The 17,494-nt window shown below is 26.4% G+C and overlaps 2 protein-coding genes across 2 annotated transcripts; one reads left to right on the top strand and one right to left on the bottom strand.

Annotated features, from left to right (window-relative positions):
- The first annotated feature begins 235 nt into the window (after positions 1-235).
- Positions 236-4,095, top strand: BNAA01G13620D (probable lysophospholipase BODYGUARD 3). Its single transcript, XM_022716460.2, has 5 exons — positions 236-729; positions 1,199-1,566; positions 1,810-2,138; positions 2,264-2,469; positions 3,615-4,095. Exons 1-5 carry the CDS (start codon positions 467-469, stop codon positions 3,937-3,939), a joined length of 1,491 nt encoding a protein of 496 aa, XP_022572181.1. The 5' UTR covers positions 236-466; the 3' UTR covers positions 3,940-4,095.
- A 6,553-nt stretch (positions 4,096-10,648) lies between these two features.
- On the bottom strand, positions 10,649-11,611 carry LOC106413710. The gene is made up of 2 exons (XM_048741418.1): positions 11,049-11,611; positions 10,649-10,963 (listed from the first exon to the last, which is right to left on the bottom strand). The coding sequence occupies exons 1-2, from the start codon at positions 11,341-11,343 to the stop codon at positions 10,785-10,787; spliced, it is 474 nt and encodes a 157-aa protein (XP_048597375.1). The 5' UTR covers positions 11,344-11,611; the 3' UTR covers positions 10,649-10,784.
- Between the last annotated feature and the right edge of the window lie 5,883 nt (positions 11,612-17,494).

Raw genomic sequence — 17,494 nt, 5'->3', positions numbered from 1 at the left:
ATCTTCCTATCAGTATACATAGAATTTTTGACAAACCCATATAAAGATGTCCAAAATGAACTCACCTCCACATACTGTTTAGCTAGTGTTTTAAATACCGGACCAGTTAAACCGGTGGATCCGTGACCCCTAAACAGTCGTTTTCGAGTGTCTTGAATATTATCTCACGTTATGACATCATATTTTATATTAACACGTATCATATATAGTCTATAAACTATATACATTCACACAACCCATAGATTTGTGTCTCTCCATGCCATACACTCCTCTTCTCAACTCCCAAATAGAAAGGGAAATAGAAAGACAGCTTATATATAATATATAAATACAGTGCACCACTATACAACACAATTCGACTTCATCCATGGATCTCTCTTCTTAAACTCCCAAATATATAAAGAAGAGTTGTGTATTTTTCTAAAAAGTTATAATACTCTCTAAGCTTTGCTGAGCCATCGCTGTGATGATGACAAGAAGAGCAGCTACCGTAGCAGGTAGATGGCTTAATGAAGCCGTTAGCTTCCTTGTTTTCTGTCTCTTAGACATCGTCGATTTATTACTTTGTGTCGTCTACAAAGTAGCAGACTATGTTTTCGAAGCCGAGTGGAAGCCTTGTTATTGTTTATCGGCCAAGGAACCCATCACGGAGACTCGAGGAAAGATTCTCTTGTCTCACAATAATGGCGTATCTAAGATCCTTACCCTTTCTCCGCTTCAAGAACTCAGGTATCCTTTGTCTCTGTATGTATTTGTTGATTAAAGCAAAATGTATCAATATCAGAATTGTCCATGTCCAGAATGTATTAATTTACATAAAACAAAAGGATCTTAATAGCTTGTGTTTATATATATAGGAAAAAAATGATTAATTACTATGTATATATAATTAAAATTTGTGTATAATACCTGTTTTTTCTTGTTAAAGGTATAATACGTGTTTAAATATCATTACATGTAGTGTTCCCGTTTTACCCAAAGAAAACCCTTATCATTTATAATTTATTACAAACTTTTACAAGTTAAATGCTCAATTTTTTTTCATAACCGACTCATGATATATGTCCTCCGTTTCTCTATATAAATTTCAAATTGTTACCTTGAGCCAATTTTTTGCCGTAGGGGTTGAAAATTATAAATTTACGTAGGTTTAGTAACTGAACCGGTCGGTATGATATTCCTTTTGGTTTTCTTGTAGCGGACGACGTTCCAAGATTGAGCTGGAGGATATCTCCGAGACCCTTTACACACGTCCTTCTCTTCTTTCCGACCTCTCCGTTACCGAGCTCAATAAACGGTTCGTTAAAGTTTCTCCGTCCGACTCCGAGTGTAGCCACCATCATCATGAGAAGACTTTAACTAAGAACAAACGGAGGAAAACGATAGCAAAGTCAAGCTTGACGGTGAACTTCACGGTCGTTGAGATGCTCCGGGAAAAGATCAGACCGCAGAATTTGAGCCATGATGTCTCTCGATGGTCGGATTGTGATTGTGGGTTTTGTACGTCATGGGCCTCTACTTCCGACAAAGATCACTCCCTCTTTGTCAAAACTCAAATACCAAAAGGTTATAAGTTCACATCTTTATTTGGTTTAAGTTCTCGTGTGTGTGTCTTTAACTTTATGCATTCGCATGTTATTTTTTTAGCAAAAGTTTAGTTAAACTGTTGTGCTCATTTATATATACTTATCAAACCTTCTTTATTCATAGTTTTCATTGTTTTTTTTTTAAATAATTTGATTCTGTTTAATTTGTAAACGCTTTTACTCAATTTCTAGCGTTTTGAAACAATCGGATTCATTAAAACAGGGATACCAGCGAAAGAGGATGTCTTGTTCATCCATGGTTTCATATCTTCATCAGCGTTTTGGACTGAAACGGTGTTTCCAAGCTTGTCGGCTACATCCTCAGCTTATAGACTTTTCGCGGTGGATCTTCTAGGATTCGGAAAGAGCCCTAAGCCAGCTGATTCGCTCTACACGTTGCGAGAACACGTAGAGATGATCGAAAAATCGGTCTTACACAAACACAATGTGAAGTCTTTCCACATTGTGGCTCACTCTTTGGGATGCATTTTGGCCCTTGACCTCGCGGCTAGACACGGTGATTTAATCAAGTCGCTCACCCTCCTTGCTCCGGTGAGTTCATTTAGTAAGAAATATTGAAATTAATAAAAATGCAATATTATTAGTTTGACAAAAAAACATATAAGTAATGTGAAATAAGACTAATACAACACGTGTGCATGTGTACGCGTGGGCAGCCGTATTATCCGGTACCTGTGGGAGAGAAGAAGCCGAGGCAGTACGTGATGAAGAAGGTGGCGCCGAGGAAGGTTTGGCCGCCAATAGCTTTAGGAGCGTCGATGGCTGCTTGGTACGAACACATTAGCCGTACAATCTGTCTCCTTATCTGCAAACACCACCGCCTTTGGCAGTTCCTGGCTAAACTCTTGACCCGTAATAACAGGTTTTGTTTCTTATCATTTATTTTCATTTTATTAATTATCATTTGCTAAAGAATTGGAAAAGATATATAGAATTTAAAATTCAACAGATCCAGATATTAAGTCTCCTATACTTAATTAGTACATAACCTTTATCGCTCAAGAATGTTAGTGGTTTTGTATGGAATGTTTTAAAACATGGTGATCTTACAAGTTAGGTTTACTCCAAAATTAAGATTATTTGATTGTTTTAAGTTTATCAACTTTATTTGAAGTTTAGAATCATAATGTAGCTAGATGCTTTCATCAGTTACCAAAAAAACCACCTCTAATGACCTAAATTTACTTGCAAATTTAATTCGTCGCCGTATCTGGTCGCTGGCTATTTAGTGTGTACTCACTTTACGACTACTACAACCTTAACTCACCAAATAATTTATATACAAACAAATTTAGATAAAGTACAACTACACGTGGTGTTAACGTGAGCCACAAGTTACATCAATTAACCAGATACAGTGAGCCACGTGTTTTGACATGCCATTAGAAATTTAGAATATGAGTCTTCGTTCATTGGAGGCTAGCCCTAAGAAAATAGAGGCTTAGGCAACCTAACAAGACTCTAAAGCTATGCTAAATTTTAACTTTCCAACCTAAGTACTTATGACTATGTGTACTTGGAGCAATTGAAACTGATTATACTCTTGAAATGTCTAGTTGGTTGATCGACCGATCTTAGTGACATGTATATATTGACTTTTTAGGACTATGTTGTATAGATTCTCATATATAAGTATCTAGAGTAAAAATGTATGGTTAGAAATAATGCTCTCGTCTAACCAGAACAACCAACCTTCAATATTAAATTAAATAGCTAGGGAAATTGGAGTGAAAATGCATCCGTTTGGTGCGACCAGATATGAATTTGATTAAACAAAATAAACAATAACTGTAGTTTTCAGTGAAAAAAAATAGTCACTATAAAATGCCAAGTTTGATATGAAATAATCCTAGAGGTTATTATATCTGCCATGCTGCCCATGCATACACTAGCACTCTTTAATGTTGTAGGCTTGTAGCTAGTGTATATGCTGATTTATTAATAAGAAACAACTACATTTTGCTATACGATCATCTATAAAACTAATAGTTAATTTTATCAATCCAGGACAGTAAACTTTTTAATAGAAGGTTTTATGTGTCACACGCACAACGCTGCGTGGCATACTCTACACAACATTATATGTGGGACAGGAAGCAAACTTGATACGTATCTGGATGTCGTACGAGATAAGCTCAAGTGTAACGTGACTATCTTTCACGGAGAAAACGACGAGCTCATCCCCATCGAGTGTAGCTACAACGTCAAACAGCGGATTCCTCGGGCACTAGTTAAAATTATTGAGAAAAAAGATCATATCACCATGGTCGTTGGGAGACAGGATGAGTTTGCCAGAGAGCTCCGAGAGATTTGGAAGACTTCATCTTTCTGAAAGTGTGTTCTATGGAAAATTGTGATCGATCATCAATTGATCTGTGTGATTAGTTGATAAGTATATTTATCAAGTTTGATCATTATAAATTAAGGAAATCCTTATGTACTCAGCCATGAGAACAAACGAGTCGTATCAAATAATAATTTTCACGTATGTTTATGTATGCATGCTTATCAATTCATTGAATTCTGAAATGTCGTATAATTTATATATTCCATGTAAATAGGAAGTATGATTCAATAGCATAATTATCTAGAGTTAAAAGAAAAAAATAGAAGATGTGATTTTTATGTCTCTTTTAGACCCGCTTGACCGTTGAACACACAAACACGCACATATATGCAATCTCTGTGATTATCGTAATAGTATTGTCTCGCTAAACTAGGGTGGGCATTTCGGTTTAATTACGAGTCGGTTTGGTTTAGGTTATTTGGGTCTTAGAAATCTTGAACTAAAATCAACCTAAATTAGTATGGTTTGATTTATGTTCGGTTTAGTTCGATTTTATTTAGGTTTAGTTTGTGTTCGGTTCGATTTTAGTTCGGTTTGGTTCAGTTTAATTTTGTTTTATTTATACTTTTCAGTTTAGCCGAGTTAATTTTTTAGTTTTGTTCTAGTTCAGTTAAAAAAATATAATTTATAAAAACATAAACAAATCATCATTTAAATCAATATTTACTTTATATTTAAACGTAAAACCAAACATCACAATAAATCTGTAGATGTAATTCAATAATTTTATATTATTATCTTCAAACCTAATATAAATATGATAAAATAAATTTTTGTTTTGATGTTAATGTATGAGATTCATATTCTTTTATTTTATTTTAAGTTGTGCTTATTCTATTCATTTAAAAGTAAAATGTATAAAATCATGTTTATTTTTTAGGCTAAATGGTTAAATATATTAAATCTTAATATTATTAGTATATTTAATTAATCTAATTAAAAAACACTTCAGTTTTTTGGTTTGGTTCGGTTTAAAACTAAACCGAGCAATTTGGGTTGATAAAATCTTGAATCAACCGGGTTAAAGATATGCTTCGGTTTGGTTTGGATCGATTTTGGTTCGGTTGGGTCAGTTTGGTTTGGTTCGGTTTGGGTTGTTTGCCCACCCCGGTTAAACCGATGCTACAAAAATATATGTGAGTGGTTTTCCCTATATTTAATACTAATGTTTTCTAAGTAGTTTTTAATCATGAGTGTACTTATATTAGCGGTCGCATGTTGATTTTTAGGGTCTTAGAGCACCCTCATTGGTGCACCATTAAGTGAGGCTCTAAACTAAAGAAAATTGATGTTTTAATAAAGTCTAGTTACTAAATTAGTTTTTTTATCTTTAGAAAAAGCTTAATTTGACACATGGCGCTATAAATTCTAAATAGTATCTTAAGAGTCCCTATAAATTAATTTTATGAAAACATTAGCCAACATTTAATATTTCCGTGAAAATTCATAATATAATCTAATACATAAATTGCAAAAATATAAAGAAAATTTTCAAAAGAACAAAAAGGACAGAAATCCATCTTATATATTAAAACAGAAGTCACAACCTTGATTCATGTGTGATTTTTTTAAAAAATGGACATAATGGACCTATTCATAGAAATTCATATTACATTTTAGTTTAGACTAATAATAAATAGAATTTTTAAAATATTTTAATCATAATATCTTTTGATATCTTTTCATTTTAAATATAAATATATTTATTTTAAAATTCTAACAAATCTGTTTAAAAAGATTTTTACAAGATCTTAATTTTCAAAATTATATTTAAATATTTTAATTAATTTCGAAATTAGTTTAAAATATTATTATACATTAATATATTCAGTTATATAAAATTAAAAAAAAAATCTATAATATTTTATTTATTATATAATCATAATCAATCATATTAAAATAAAATTATTATATTGAGCTAAATATAATAAAATTGTATTAAATTTATATATTTATATATTTTATCTTCATAATTATAAAATATTTGTGTTCAAAATAAAATCTAATATGTTGGTAAGATGGGTTAACATTATAAAACTATATAATATATGTATAAAAATATATAATATATGTATAAAAATTAACATGTATTTAAGTTAATAATACAAAATCTTTGTAACTACTTTAATCATAAAATAATATATATTTATATATTATATTTTAAAAATTTTAATAAATCTGTGTAAAAATATTTAAACAATAACTTAATGTATTTTAAGTTATAGTTTAAAAATAAAAATAAATAAATTATATCATATTTTATCTATTTTATAGTCATGATCATGTTAAAATATAATTATTATACTAAAATAAATATGATAAAATTATATTCAATTGATAAATTTATAAATTTTATTTTCATAAATATAAAGTATTTATTTAAAATATTATATGATGATAGAACATCTTAAAATTAACAAACTATATAATACATGTCTAAAAGTTAACATATCTTAGATTTTTATATATAGAATAATAAATTATCTAAAATGAATAAGCATAAAAATATTGGTAAAAAGAAATCCAGTTTTGAAAGACGGGTCAGAATTTAGCATAAATTAAATACAAAATAGTTTTTAAATATATTTTTTCATGAATCTATTAATTTGCTTAATAACTAAATGCAAATACAATAAGATAAATATATAATAAGAAGTGGTAAATACATACGGTTTAAACAATTAATTAATTATAACATGCAAATTATAAAATTATTGAATTTGAAATAGTTATATAAATATTTAAGTATATGATTAACATTAAAAATATATACTACTTATGTTCTAAAACAATAATTTATGTATAGAAAAAAGTGAAAACAAACACCCGTGCGGTTGCACGGGTCAAAATCTAGTTACAGTATTGTTCTTCAAGTTTTATCAAATTCAAGACAATTAAAATATAAAAGAATTGAATTTGAAAACTTTTGTCCATTTTGGTCACTAAACTCAACTGAGAAATTAATTAAAATGATAAATAACCAATATCTAATACATAATCAAAAAAGTTTGTTAAAAGCAAGATATAAAAATATAAAATAAAAATTATTAAAAATTAATTCTATAACCGAAAAAACAGAATATACAGGAAGAAATATAAGAAAATAATAAGAACAAAATATAATAAAATCCATTTATGATATTGCTTTTGCATTGCATCAAACCAAGGTGAACGAAATTAAAAAGAAAAGTAGTGTATCTCATTGATTTATTGTCTCTTTTTGGTATAAACTCAATTCAGGAAAATTAGCAAGAAATTGTTGGAAAACTACAGCCAAGATTAAAATCAAGATTTCAAAAAATAGTTACAAAATTGTGAATAGGGAGAAAGCTTTAAAAATGCGAAAGAAGTGTAAATACAAAGTGCAGATCTAAGGTTATTATATCCAAACAAATAACTTAAATACACACAACATCGGTATTCAGAAAACAAAGAGATACAACATATCAAATAAAAACTTATATTATTTGTTGACTAATGGCTTTCATATTTATACTTAAACGATTATAAGATATAGCTGGGAAAAGTTTTCAGGAAAAACAATTTTCATGAATGATTGAAACCCAAACCACTGAAACAACAAAGGTAAAAGTAAAAACTAGATAGACCATAAATCGCATGAAAAAAAAAATATCTAATGAAAGGAGCCTTGTCTGCGGCGACCACCCTTTCCTCTTCCTCGAAACGTTTTCTATTCCATGTTTTGTATATTTGATAAGAGTTTTTTCTCCTACCTCTTATCAAGTTGGACAAGCTTGAAAGCTCAATCTCAACTTTATCCACATTTCCTAGTACTGTAAATCGAGAAGGACTCTCAAATAAAAACTTATATTGTGGTAATATTTTTGAAAACAAACACATTATAAACCATACATGCGAAGAGAAAATATTAAAAGTATACGATAAAGCAAATTAAAATATTTGAACAAAATATACATTACTAATGTTTCAACTTATTTATAAGAAAAATTGGTCAACTACATAAGACGTTGAGGTTGTATTTCCGTTAATAAAATAAAAATAGTGCTAATGAATTACAGTTATTGAAATGAGACAATACAAAAACAGATGTTCGGCAAATTCAAAAAAACCACATTGTCTTGAACCACACAATAATATCCCTTATATATTAAAAGAGAAGCATTGCAACATATTTTTGTAGCCACATGTCATCACCACAATCATTCTTAGAATTCTTAGAAAAATATGTTGGTCCATATAAATATATAATAAGTTTTTTATTAAACTAACCATAAATTAATCATAATTTTTTTTCATTGTTTCCTTAAATAAAATTCACGGAATTGCCTAATGTGGCTAAAGTATATATGACAATTAATGATTTTGAATAATGAAGATTTGATAAAAATTAGTCTATTCTCTATCATTTTTTTTAAAATCTTAACTTATTAAAATAAATTAAACAACCACATTCCCTTATATATTAAAAGAGAAGCATTGCAACATATTTTTGTAGCCACATGTCATCACCACAATCATTCTTAGAATTCTTAGAAAAATATGTTGGTCCATATAAATATATAATAAGTTTTTTATTAAACTAACCATAAATTAATCATAATTTTTTTTCATTGTTTCCTTAAATAAAATTCACGGAATTGCCTAATGTGGCTAAAGTATATATGACAATTAATGATTTTGAATAATGAAGATTTGATAAAAATTAGTCTATTCTCTATCATTTTTTTTAAAATCTTAACTTATTAAAATAAATTAAACAACCACATTAATTATATAATAAAAATATAGATTTTTTTGTATATGTTATATTTTTAATTTTTAAAAACAAATATAAATGACTAAAGTTGTTAAAAATCTCAAATTGAAATTTTTGTGATCCATGGTTTAAAATTTAAGTTTTAACATTTCAGTTTTAACAAGATACAAATGATTATGAAATTACATAAGTAAGAAGTCTCATTTAATAAATATTATATATATGTATATTAATATTTTTTAAAATAAATTATATACCATATAAAATACATAAGTGTTTTAATTTCGAAATTTGCTTTGAATTTTTTTTGATAAACATTTTGAACAATTATTGACAACTTAATAGTTAGATTTTAAACTTTGAATTGAATATTTTTAAAATTATAAATTACTACAACTATTAAATATCCCACAAAATGTTTTATTGTTATCAGTGATTTAAATTTTTTTGTTATAAATAAATACAAATGATCAAAAACAACATGAGTATAAAATATTTTTAACAGATGTCAATGTTAAAAATTTACTATATATCTATGTTAATATCATTTAAACTTAATTTCATACCATATAAAATAGAAAAAATTGTTTGTGTGGATTAATAAAATTTATTTAAGTATTTGTACAATTTAATTATATACGTAATATTTACTAAATTTTTAATTATTCAATATAAATTTATTATTTCATAATATGTAAAAAATATATAATACCTAAAAATAATTTATATATAACGTTTATCCCGTGCAAGGCCCGGGTCTTAACCTAGTAACCAATTATTAAACGATAAATTTATTAAAACAAATAATATACTCACGCGCGAAGCGCAGAAAAATCTTAGTTTACCAATATTAATGAATGTCTTGAACTCACCTAACTATGTTATTCTGCTACTTTAATTAAAGCTACGCAGGCAAGTCCAGACAGTAAATTAATGTGATCAGGCGCTCCATGTATCCGTAATTAGGTAGGCCTGGGACTTTATCCGAGATCCGGATTTGAAGAGATCCGATTCGAAAATCTGAAAATCTAAAGGGGCCGAATCCAGATCCGAATAGTAAAATCTTGGATCCATCAAAGCCAGATCCGGATCTAGATATTTTGATTTTTTTAATTTGGATATCCGGATCCGTAAGTTTTATTAATAACTATTTCAAAAATAGTAATATCTATATATAAAAACTAATTTTATTTAATATTTCACTTTTATAATAGTATATATAAATTTTATGTAAATAATATTATATATAGAAATAATTAAAAACATTATATGTATTTTTACTTTTAAATTATTGTTAATATTTTATATATATTAATATTATTATTTTTATTTATTTTAAGGATTTAGATCTGAATCCGGATATCCACTGGATATTACAATTTTTAGAAGGATATCCGACCGAGAACCCCGGATCTGGATAAAGATAATAAAATTATGGATCCGCCGGATAAAGATTCGGATCCGGATATCTTAAAATTGTCCGGATACCCGATCCGTTATAAGCCCATCTGTAGTACTGTAATTGATAGGGAAGGGAATTAAAGCTATGCAGACAGGAAGGCCCCTCACCATTGATAACGGACGTTGAGTCCTTCATTTTACTACAACAACCAAAAGAAAAAGAAAACAAGAATATCGAGTTCATTTTTTAGAGTTTTATTAGTAGAAAGTATCTAAAATTGCACCAGAATATTTAAGATTTTCTATAACCGCGAATAGGACAGGGTATAATATTATTTTCGTTAAATAATCTTCTGTTTTATTTGTTTCCGTTAGTATATGTTTTGCGAATTAACATTGGGTTTCACCGTCGACTATGTGAGGTATTTTTCGATTGAAAATATTTTTATCGATTTCAATTATAAATTGTCCGTTGCATTACAAATATATCAAATCTTATTCCACTTTATAATTATCAAAATAAAAAATTCAGTATATTTTTTTTGCTAAATTATATTCTGTTAAATAAAAATTCAGTAATTGCAAAGAAGCAACCTTACAAGAGTACAAATATTAACTTAAAAAAAAAGAGTACAAATATTAAATAAAAACAAAGGCAACCAAATTATTATTATAATAATAATTAAATGATTTATTTTTTGGGATTCTCCAAGTAAAAGTTGCGCTTCTCTTCCTCGTCCATGAATGCGGTAACGTGATACGACTTGCCGATTCCCATAGGAGTCTTGAAGTAAATCTTCTTGCTTTTTGGCTCCTCCATACTCATCTCCGCAATCGGTACCCACATAAACATCTGCTTACTCTTCACACCTATATACAATATACCCACAATTACATATACATAATAATTAAAGCCATGATTCCATATGTATAATTACATAAAGTAGTACAGTACCTGTCATCTTCTTCATACAACACTTGTCGATATAGGCGGTGACCTCAAGACCGTAAGAAACGCGAGTGTTGGTGCCTTCGAAGAAATGTTCATAAGGGTTGTTTTGCTTCATCCACACGTAACCCGTGGCTCTAACTCTTCCACACTCAACGAGGTTCTTCAAAGGCATCACACCTTTTGGAAACCCTAGCTCCTCTAGAAGCTCCACCGACTTCTTGTAACACTCCTCCGCTCCGTATACAATCGTAGCTCCTGCTCTCTCTCCTTCAACCACCACGACTTCCTCGCTCGCCATTAGATCACGAGAGTATAGAATTCTGCAGGAAAAATTGTATATGTTTTCTTCGAATATGATGAAGAGGAAATTAATATATCGTTTGTGGTGAGGGGTAGTGAGGGGTATGACAATTTAAACGAAATTAGAAAAAAGAAAGAAATGAATAAGCAGATGGGATAGGTAGCTGATCGGTGGGATCTGTGGGTTATTTATTTGTTTGCCTAATTCTTTCTCTTGTTTCTTTCCTGTGGTTCTGGTTCTTGGTTGGTACCTAATTGTCCAACAATATATATATATTTTTGTTAAAAGGGAATAATATTTAATACTTTTTTATTAGAAAAGTCAAAATAGTCATGTTATTGAGAAGATCATGATCATGCATACTAAGAGAGACTTCTTGGATTAGCTATTTAAATTGAACAAAACATCTACATAAAATTTTATGTTATTATATATCAGTAGTTTTATTTTCATTTTTTCCACTTTCATTGAAATCTAGTATTTTTTGTTTTATAATTTTTAAATACAAATTAATACCGGGCTCTTTAGTCAATAATTTTGTCAGTAAGTTATAAAGGTTTACAAAGTTTTAATGATATACTAGATTTCGATCCACTTTCGAAAGCGCAGATTATTTTTTGGATTATAAACAAATTTCTATATAAATTAGAATTTTAGCATAAATTATTGTAGATCCATTATTGAGCATATTATATAGTATGACATGGTATGATATATGGTATAATATGGTCCGGATAATAATGTAACATGGCATGGTATAATATGGTGTATGATATATGATCACTCATTTTCATAATTGATATATAATTATCGTAGGTCCATTATTGAGCATATTATATGGTGTATAATGTTATTGATTAACAACTATAATGTTGGGTGATAAAATATTTTTAGAGTCATATTTTTATCTACTATTAACAAGTTATTGTAGGATCACTTAAAAAGTTAGTTAATATGACAAATTTGATTATTAACATTAATAATAAACCAACTATTAATTTGAATTTTATTTTTTAAATTTTAAAAACTGTTGAGAAAGAATCTAACAAAATCTTACTTCAAAATTTAAATATTTTTATAAAATAGCATATTAATTAATTTTGTAATTAGTAATATAATATTTTATAAATCAATGTTAACTAAAATTTTATCATAAAACAAAATAAAAGTTATATACTATTTTTATAAATTCTATAATTATATTCTGTATTATATAAAAATAGAAGTGATATATGAATTAAATATGAGAAAATTATATTAAATAGGTAAATTAACAAATTTTATTTTTTTAATGTTTTTTTAAATAAATTATTATTCATAAATTAAAATGGGTTGAAAGAATTCGTAAATTACATAATATTTTTATACAAAATAAATTTATTAACATAGGTTAAACTTTCATATCTAAAAATATATATTATCTTTTAATTTATTTTGAAACTCTCAACAATATATTTTAAAAAATGTTTATATACAAAAATATAATAGTATAAAATAATATTTAGATCATATACTATTTAAAAATATGTTATTAGAAAACTATGAAATTTTAGTAGTTCATTTAAAATATTAATGACAAATCAAATTTTAATTATATTTTTTAGTTATAACAAAATCTGTTGAAACAAATTTAGAAAATATTACCAAATATTCAAATAGTTCTTATAAAATAATATATTAATGTACTAACAAAAACAAATTCAAAATTCATGTAATTTTCTAAACTCAAAAATAGTAGTGTAATTTTTCAAAGTTTTTTTAACAAAGTTTTAAACTTTGAAAATAAATATTCAAACTCAAAATGATAATATTTTAAATTTTACAAAAGATAAATACATGGATAATAAAAAATAAATTTTTGAAATGCACCACGAAAGAACAAAGTATGTATATTGTAAGAATTAAAGCAATAAAATAAAAAGAAAACTTAATATCATAACATCCAAAAAAATATCCTTATCAATAAAATTTAGTAAAATAATAAGATAGATGCTACTATGTAGAACGTTTACTAAAATAATAGGGTTATATTATTTAAACAAAACAATGTTTTATTTATAAATTCCGTAAAATACTAAAATAATATATGTTAGAGTATATTATTTTAAGCATAACATGTAAATATAAATTATCTTAAACATTTTGTTTTAAAAATTTATTATAAAAATGTATAAATTAACAAAAAAATATATTTGAAGGAGCTTATCTATTTGATTATTTCATATTGTTATTTTATTGTATCTAACTCGAAAATATATTAGTAAGGAATAAAAATTAATAATAAATTAAAATGTATTTAACCAATAACTATATATTAATAAATGCCGAAAAAGAAATATAACAATAATATTATAGAATTACACAATATAATTCTCTCAAATAGCATTTTTTTAAGTTTTTGTCACAAAATAGCTTTTAAGAAGGAAAATGACTAAAATAGCCTCTTTTTATTTTGAAAATTTTTATTTTTATTTTTATTTTTATTTTTATTTTTTAAAAATTTGAAACCATATCCCTAAAATCTCACCCCCTAATTATAAACCCTAAGTCTATATTAGTTAACTCTAGGGTAAAAATACATTTTTATCCTTTAATAAAATTTATTTTGGTCATTTTCTTCATTAAAGGCTATTTTTGTGATACAAACTTAAAAATGGCTATCCTAGAGAATTTTTCATATATAATACTAAAATAGAATTTATATATTTAAAACATTTGTAATAATATCAAATACATTTATAAAATAAAAAATATCCGAGGGACATGCGGGTTAAAATCTAGTATTTGTTAAAATAGTCATTTTGTTGTTATTCAAGGTAAATTAAATGGATCAGTATAAAATTCAGCATAATATCTTCACCTTATTCGGATATAATTAGTAAAGATTCGTATTTGTTGATTGTTAATCACGTGAATAGAGGAAAACATAATATAATTTAACATAATATCTAATACAATTATTTTTAAAATCATGTATAATACTTATTCAAAACACGTAGATAGATTTAAAAGTTCACAGTCCCAAAATATCATCTTTACGGAATAATATATATATATATATTATTATACGATTATTGATTTAGGGATATAATTATACGATGATATTATATATATATATATTGATTTAGGGATATAATTATACGATGATATAGAAAATAATGTATACAAATATCAATTATGAGTATGCCTTTTTCAGTTACAGATTTTGATATTACATGCATGAAATATTTTGGGGATGAGAATAAGTATATGCATCATGTAAAGGTAGCGTCATAGCTTCTTCCTCATCAATAATCTGAACATAAAAACATTCAAATGAGTATGTACTCATTATCTGAAGTTTGTCCTCGTTCGAGTTATTGACCTCACGATGTAGCTTATCAAGGATATCAAGAACATAGGGATGATATATGGTATCTCAGCTTCAACCTAATTTTGTATGTTTTTCATAAAATGATTCAGGTGGATTACGTTAATATCAAATGTGTATTGAATAACGATTAATTGTAAATGTGGATTTTATAAAATGTAATATGATTTAATTGTTGCTTTTTATCATTGTTGTTTTAATAGGGGTTAATTATAAAATAATATTTTGTTGTATATAATAGGTTGGGGTAAAAATGAATAGGTGTAACCATTTTTTATAAGTAGATTGTTAGAATGATTATGTTTTAATAGTATAGAATAGATTTTGATTTGTGTTTTGAAAGCGCGAGTTCTCTTTAGATAATAATAATGTTAGATATAAATTTATTTTATGGTTGTGATGTACATTATTAAGTTATAAAGTTGCATTATATCAAAGAAGAAAATGATTTTATGTTTAAAATTAAATAAATTATCAATTAGTTTATTTTAGATTTTTATGTACACTTTTATCTTACAACGTAATCTTTATATTTTATGTATATTTTATAAGAATCTATACTATTAAAAGGGAAGGATTTTTAAAAAATCTACTTATACAAGATTGTTGGACCCATTTATTAATAATATGTTTTATTTAATGTTTGCCTTAATCAATCAAAATATCTCTACTTCTATTTATAAGGAACAGACTATGTTAATTATGTTAATTGTTGTTACTAATCGATTTAAAACAAACACTACGGTCAAACACTAGCAGCTCACGAAACTAATTGATTTCTGTTATAACATATGTACTTATGATATTACATTATTTTTTAGGGTTTAAAAAAAGAAGCACAATAACAAAACACATAGTATGATATGAAAACAAAATCATAATAGTAAAATCATTAATCTAACAATTTTGGGGAATAGGTACGGAAATTAACTAAAACTAAAAATATTTATAATAAAATTTTGTTATTTAATATAAGTTAAACTATTTAAAACCCTATAAATCTATACTTTTAAATTAGCCAAAAATCTGCTAATTAATCTCGGTTCTCATAAACTTAACAAATGTAACTATTATAAAATACACATAAAATATAAGAAATATAGGCATTGAATATTCAGATTTGGAACATATCGGTTCATTTTGGGTATAGATCCTTAAAGTCCTAGACATTTGGACCTAATTAGGTATTTGAAAACATTTGGTTTGGGGTTTAGGTTGGTTTCTTTCAGGTCTGAATCCATAATTCAAATACATGTAAATAACTCTAACTTTTGGGTACATAACGGGTCCGATCGGTTCTGATATTTTAACCCCGAAAAGATCTGAAATATCCAAAAAAATCTAAAAATTACACGAAAACCCAAAAGATACTTGACACAAAAACATACCCAAAAACTCAAATGAATATCCAAAATATTAAAATATTTAAAAGGCCTAAAATTTTACCTCAAAATCTGATCAGAAAACCAAAACGTAAATTTTTATCAAAATGCGATTTTTTAAAATGAAATTTTACCTAAAACTCGAAACTATAACAAAAATCTAAACTTGAAAACTAAAAATTATCCGTAATTTCAAAAACATATTCAAAATATTAAAATATACCTAATAAATAAAAACTATTTTGGATACTTTGGATACTCGATTGGGTCTCGAATAAGACCTGGACTCGATAAAAATTTGTGGGTCCAAAAATTACCCAATAGGTACTTTGTCTTGGATCCATACAAAAGTCGAATTTGTAAACTAATTCATAAATTATACAAATTTTAAAATTTTCTCTTCGATATAATACGACTTTCTAACATAATAATGCATAACATCAGTAAATACTGTTTCATATCAAAATTTGTTTATCATCCAAAATAACCCGCGCTTTCGAAGCGCGGGTCAAATTCTAGTTACATTTGTTAAGTTGATGGTACATAAGATTTATTTAGTATAGATATGTAGGGTTGTTAGTTAATAATTTTTATTAGTCTTTTTTGTACATGACCCAAACCCATAGTTAAACCGAAAAAATTCAGTGATCTATGTATAGTCCGGTTCGGATTTGGCTAAAACATAATAAGTAAATATTTGATAAAATTTGGTAAAAACTCAAAAGCCCATCATTAGTCTAATGGTTGACCCGATAAAAACCTATATAAATTTGATGGTATTTGTTTTAGAAATAATCATATACTTTTTAATAGTATATTAATTTGAATAAACTATTTGATTTGTGATTCTTTAATCTATACTTTTTAAAAAATTTAAAATATTTTGTAAATGGATTAATTAACTTTATATTTATTTATTGGTACCAGTTTAATTATGAATATGAATTATGTATATATAAATATAACTGAATTTTTATTTATTATTCTATAAATAAGAAATGAATTAATGTTCATTTATAATAGTATTTAATATTTATTACAAATTTTATTATTTAAAAGTTAATATCAAAAATATATTTTATTTAAATATAAACTATTAAAAATATTATTAAGTATAATCTTATAAAAAAATACTTAAGAATCTTTTAGATATCTTATTTTGAAAATAGTAAAATAATATGTTAGATATGGTATATATTTAATAATAACTAAGTTAGTTGGAGGAGAAATAATAGGAAGTTAAATTGATGTAGTGATCCAACCTAGACTATTTGCAAGTAAATAAAAAAGTTCTTATGTTTTTATGGTATTTGATTAGTGAGAGGAGAAAACAACATTTTCGAGTTTACTGGTGGATTTATTTTAAACATCCTCAAATCCAAATGGATTTATTTGG

This window comes from Brassica napus, chromosome A1, assembly GCF_020379485.1.
Source record: "Brassica napus cultivar Da-Ae chromosome A1, Da-Ae, whole genome shotgun sequence".
NCBI classification, from domain to species: Eukaryota; Viridiplantae; Streptophyta; class Magnoliopsida; order Brassicales; family Brassicaceae; genus Brassica; species Brassica napus.
The sequence above is the reverse complement of the archived record's forward strand: the minus strand, read 5'-3'. Positions and strand labels throughout refer to the sequence as shown.

Coding starts and splice junctions, on each gene's coding strand:
- BNAA01G13620D (XM_022716460.2), top strand. CDS start 467: ATGATGACAAGAAGAGCAGCTACCGTAGCAGGTAGATGGCTTAATGAA. Junction 1,567..1,809: donor CAAAACTCAAATACCAAAAG/GTTATAAGTTCA, acceptor TCATTAAAACAG/GGATACCAGCGAAAGAGGAT. Junction 2,470..3,614: donor CTCTTGACCCGTAATAACAG/GTTTTGTTTCTT, acceptor TTATCAATCCAG/GACAGTAAACTTTTTAATAG.
- LOC106413710 (XM_048741418.1), bottom strand. CDS start 11,343: ATGGCGAGCGAGGAAGTCGTGGTGGTTGAAGGAGAGAGAGCAGGAGCT. Junction 10,964..11,048: donor TTGTATGAAGAAGATGACAG/GTACTGTACTAC, acceptor TATTGTATATAG/GTGTGAAGAGTAAGCAGATG.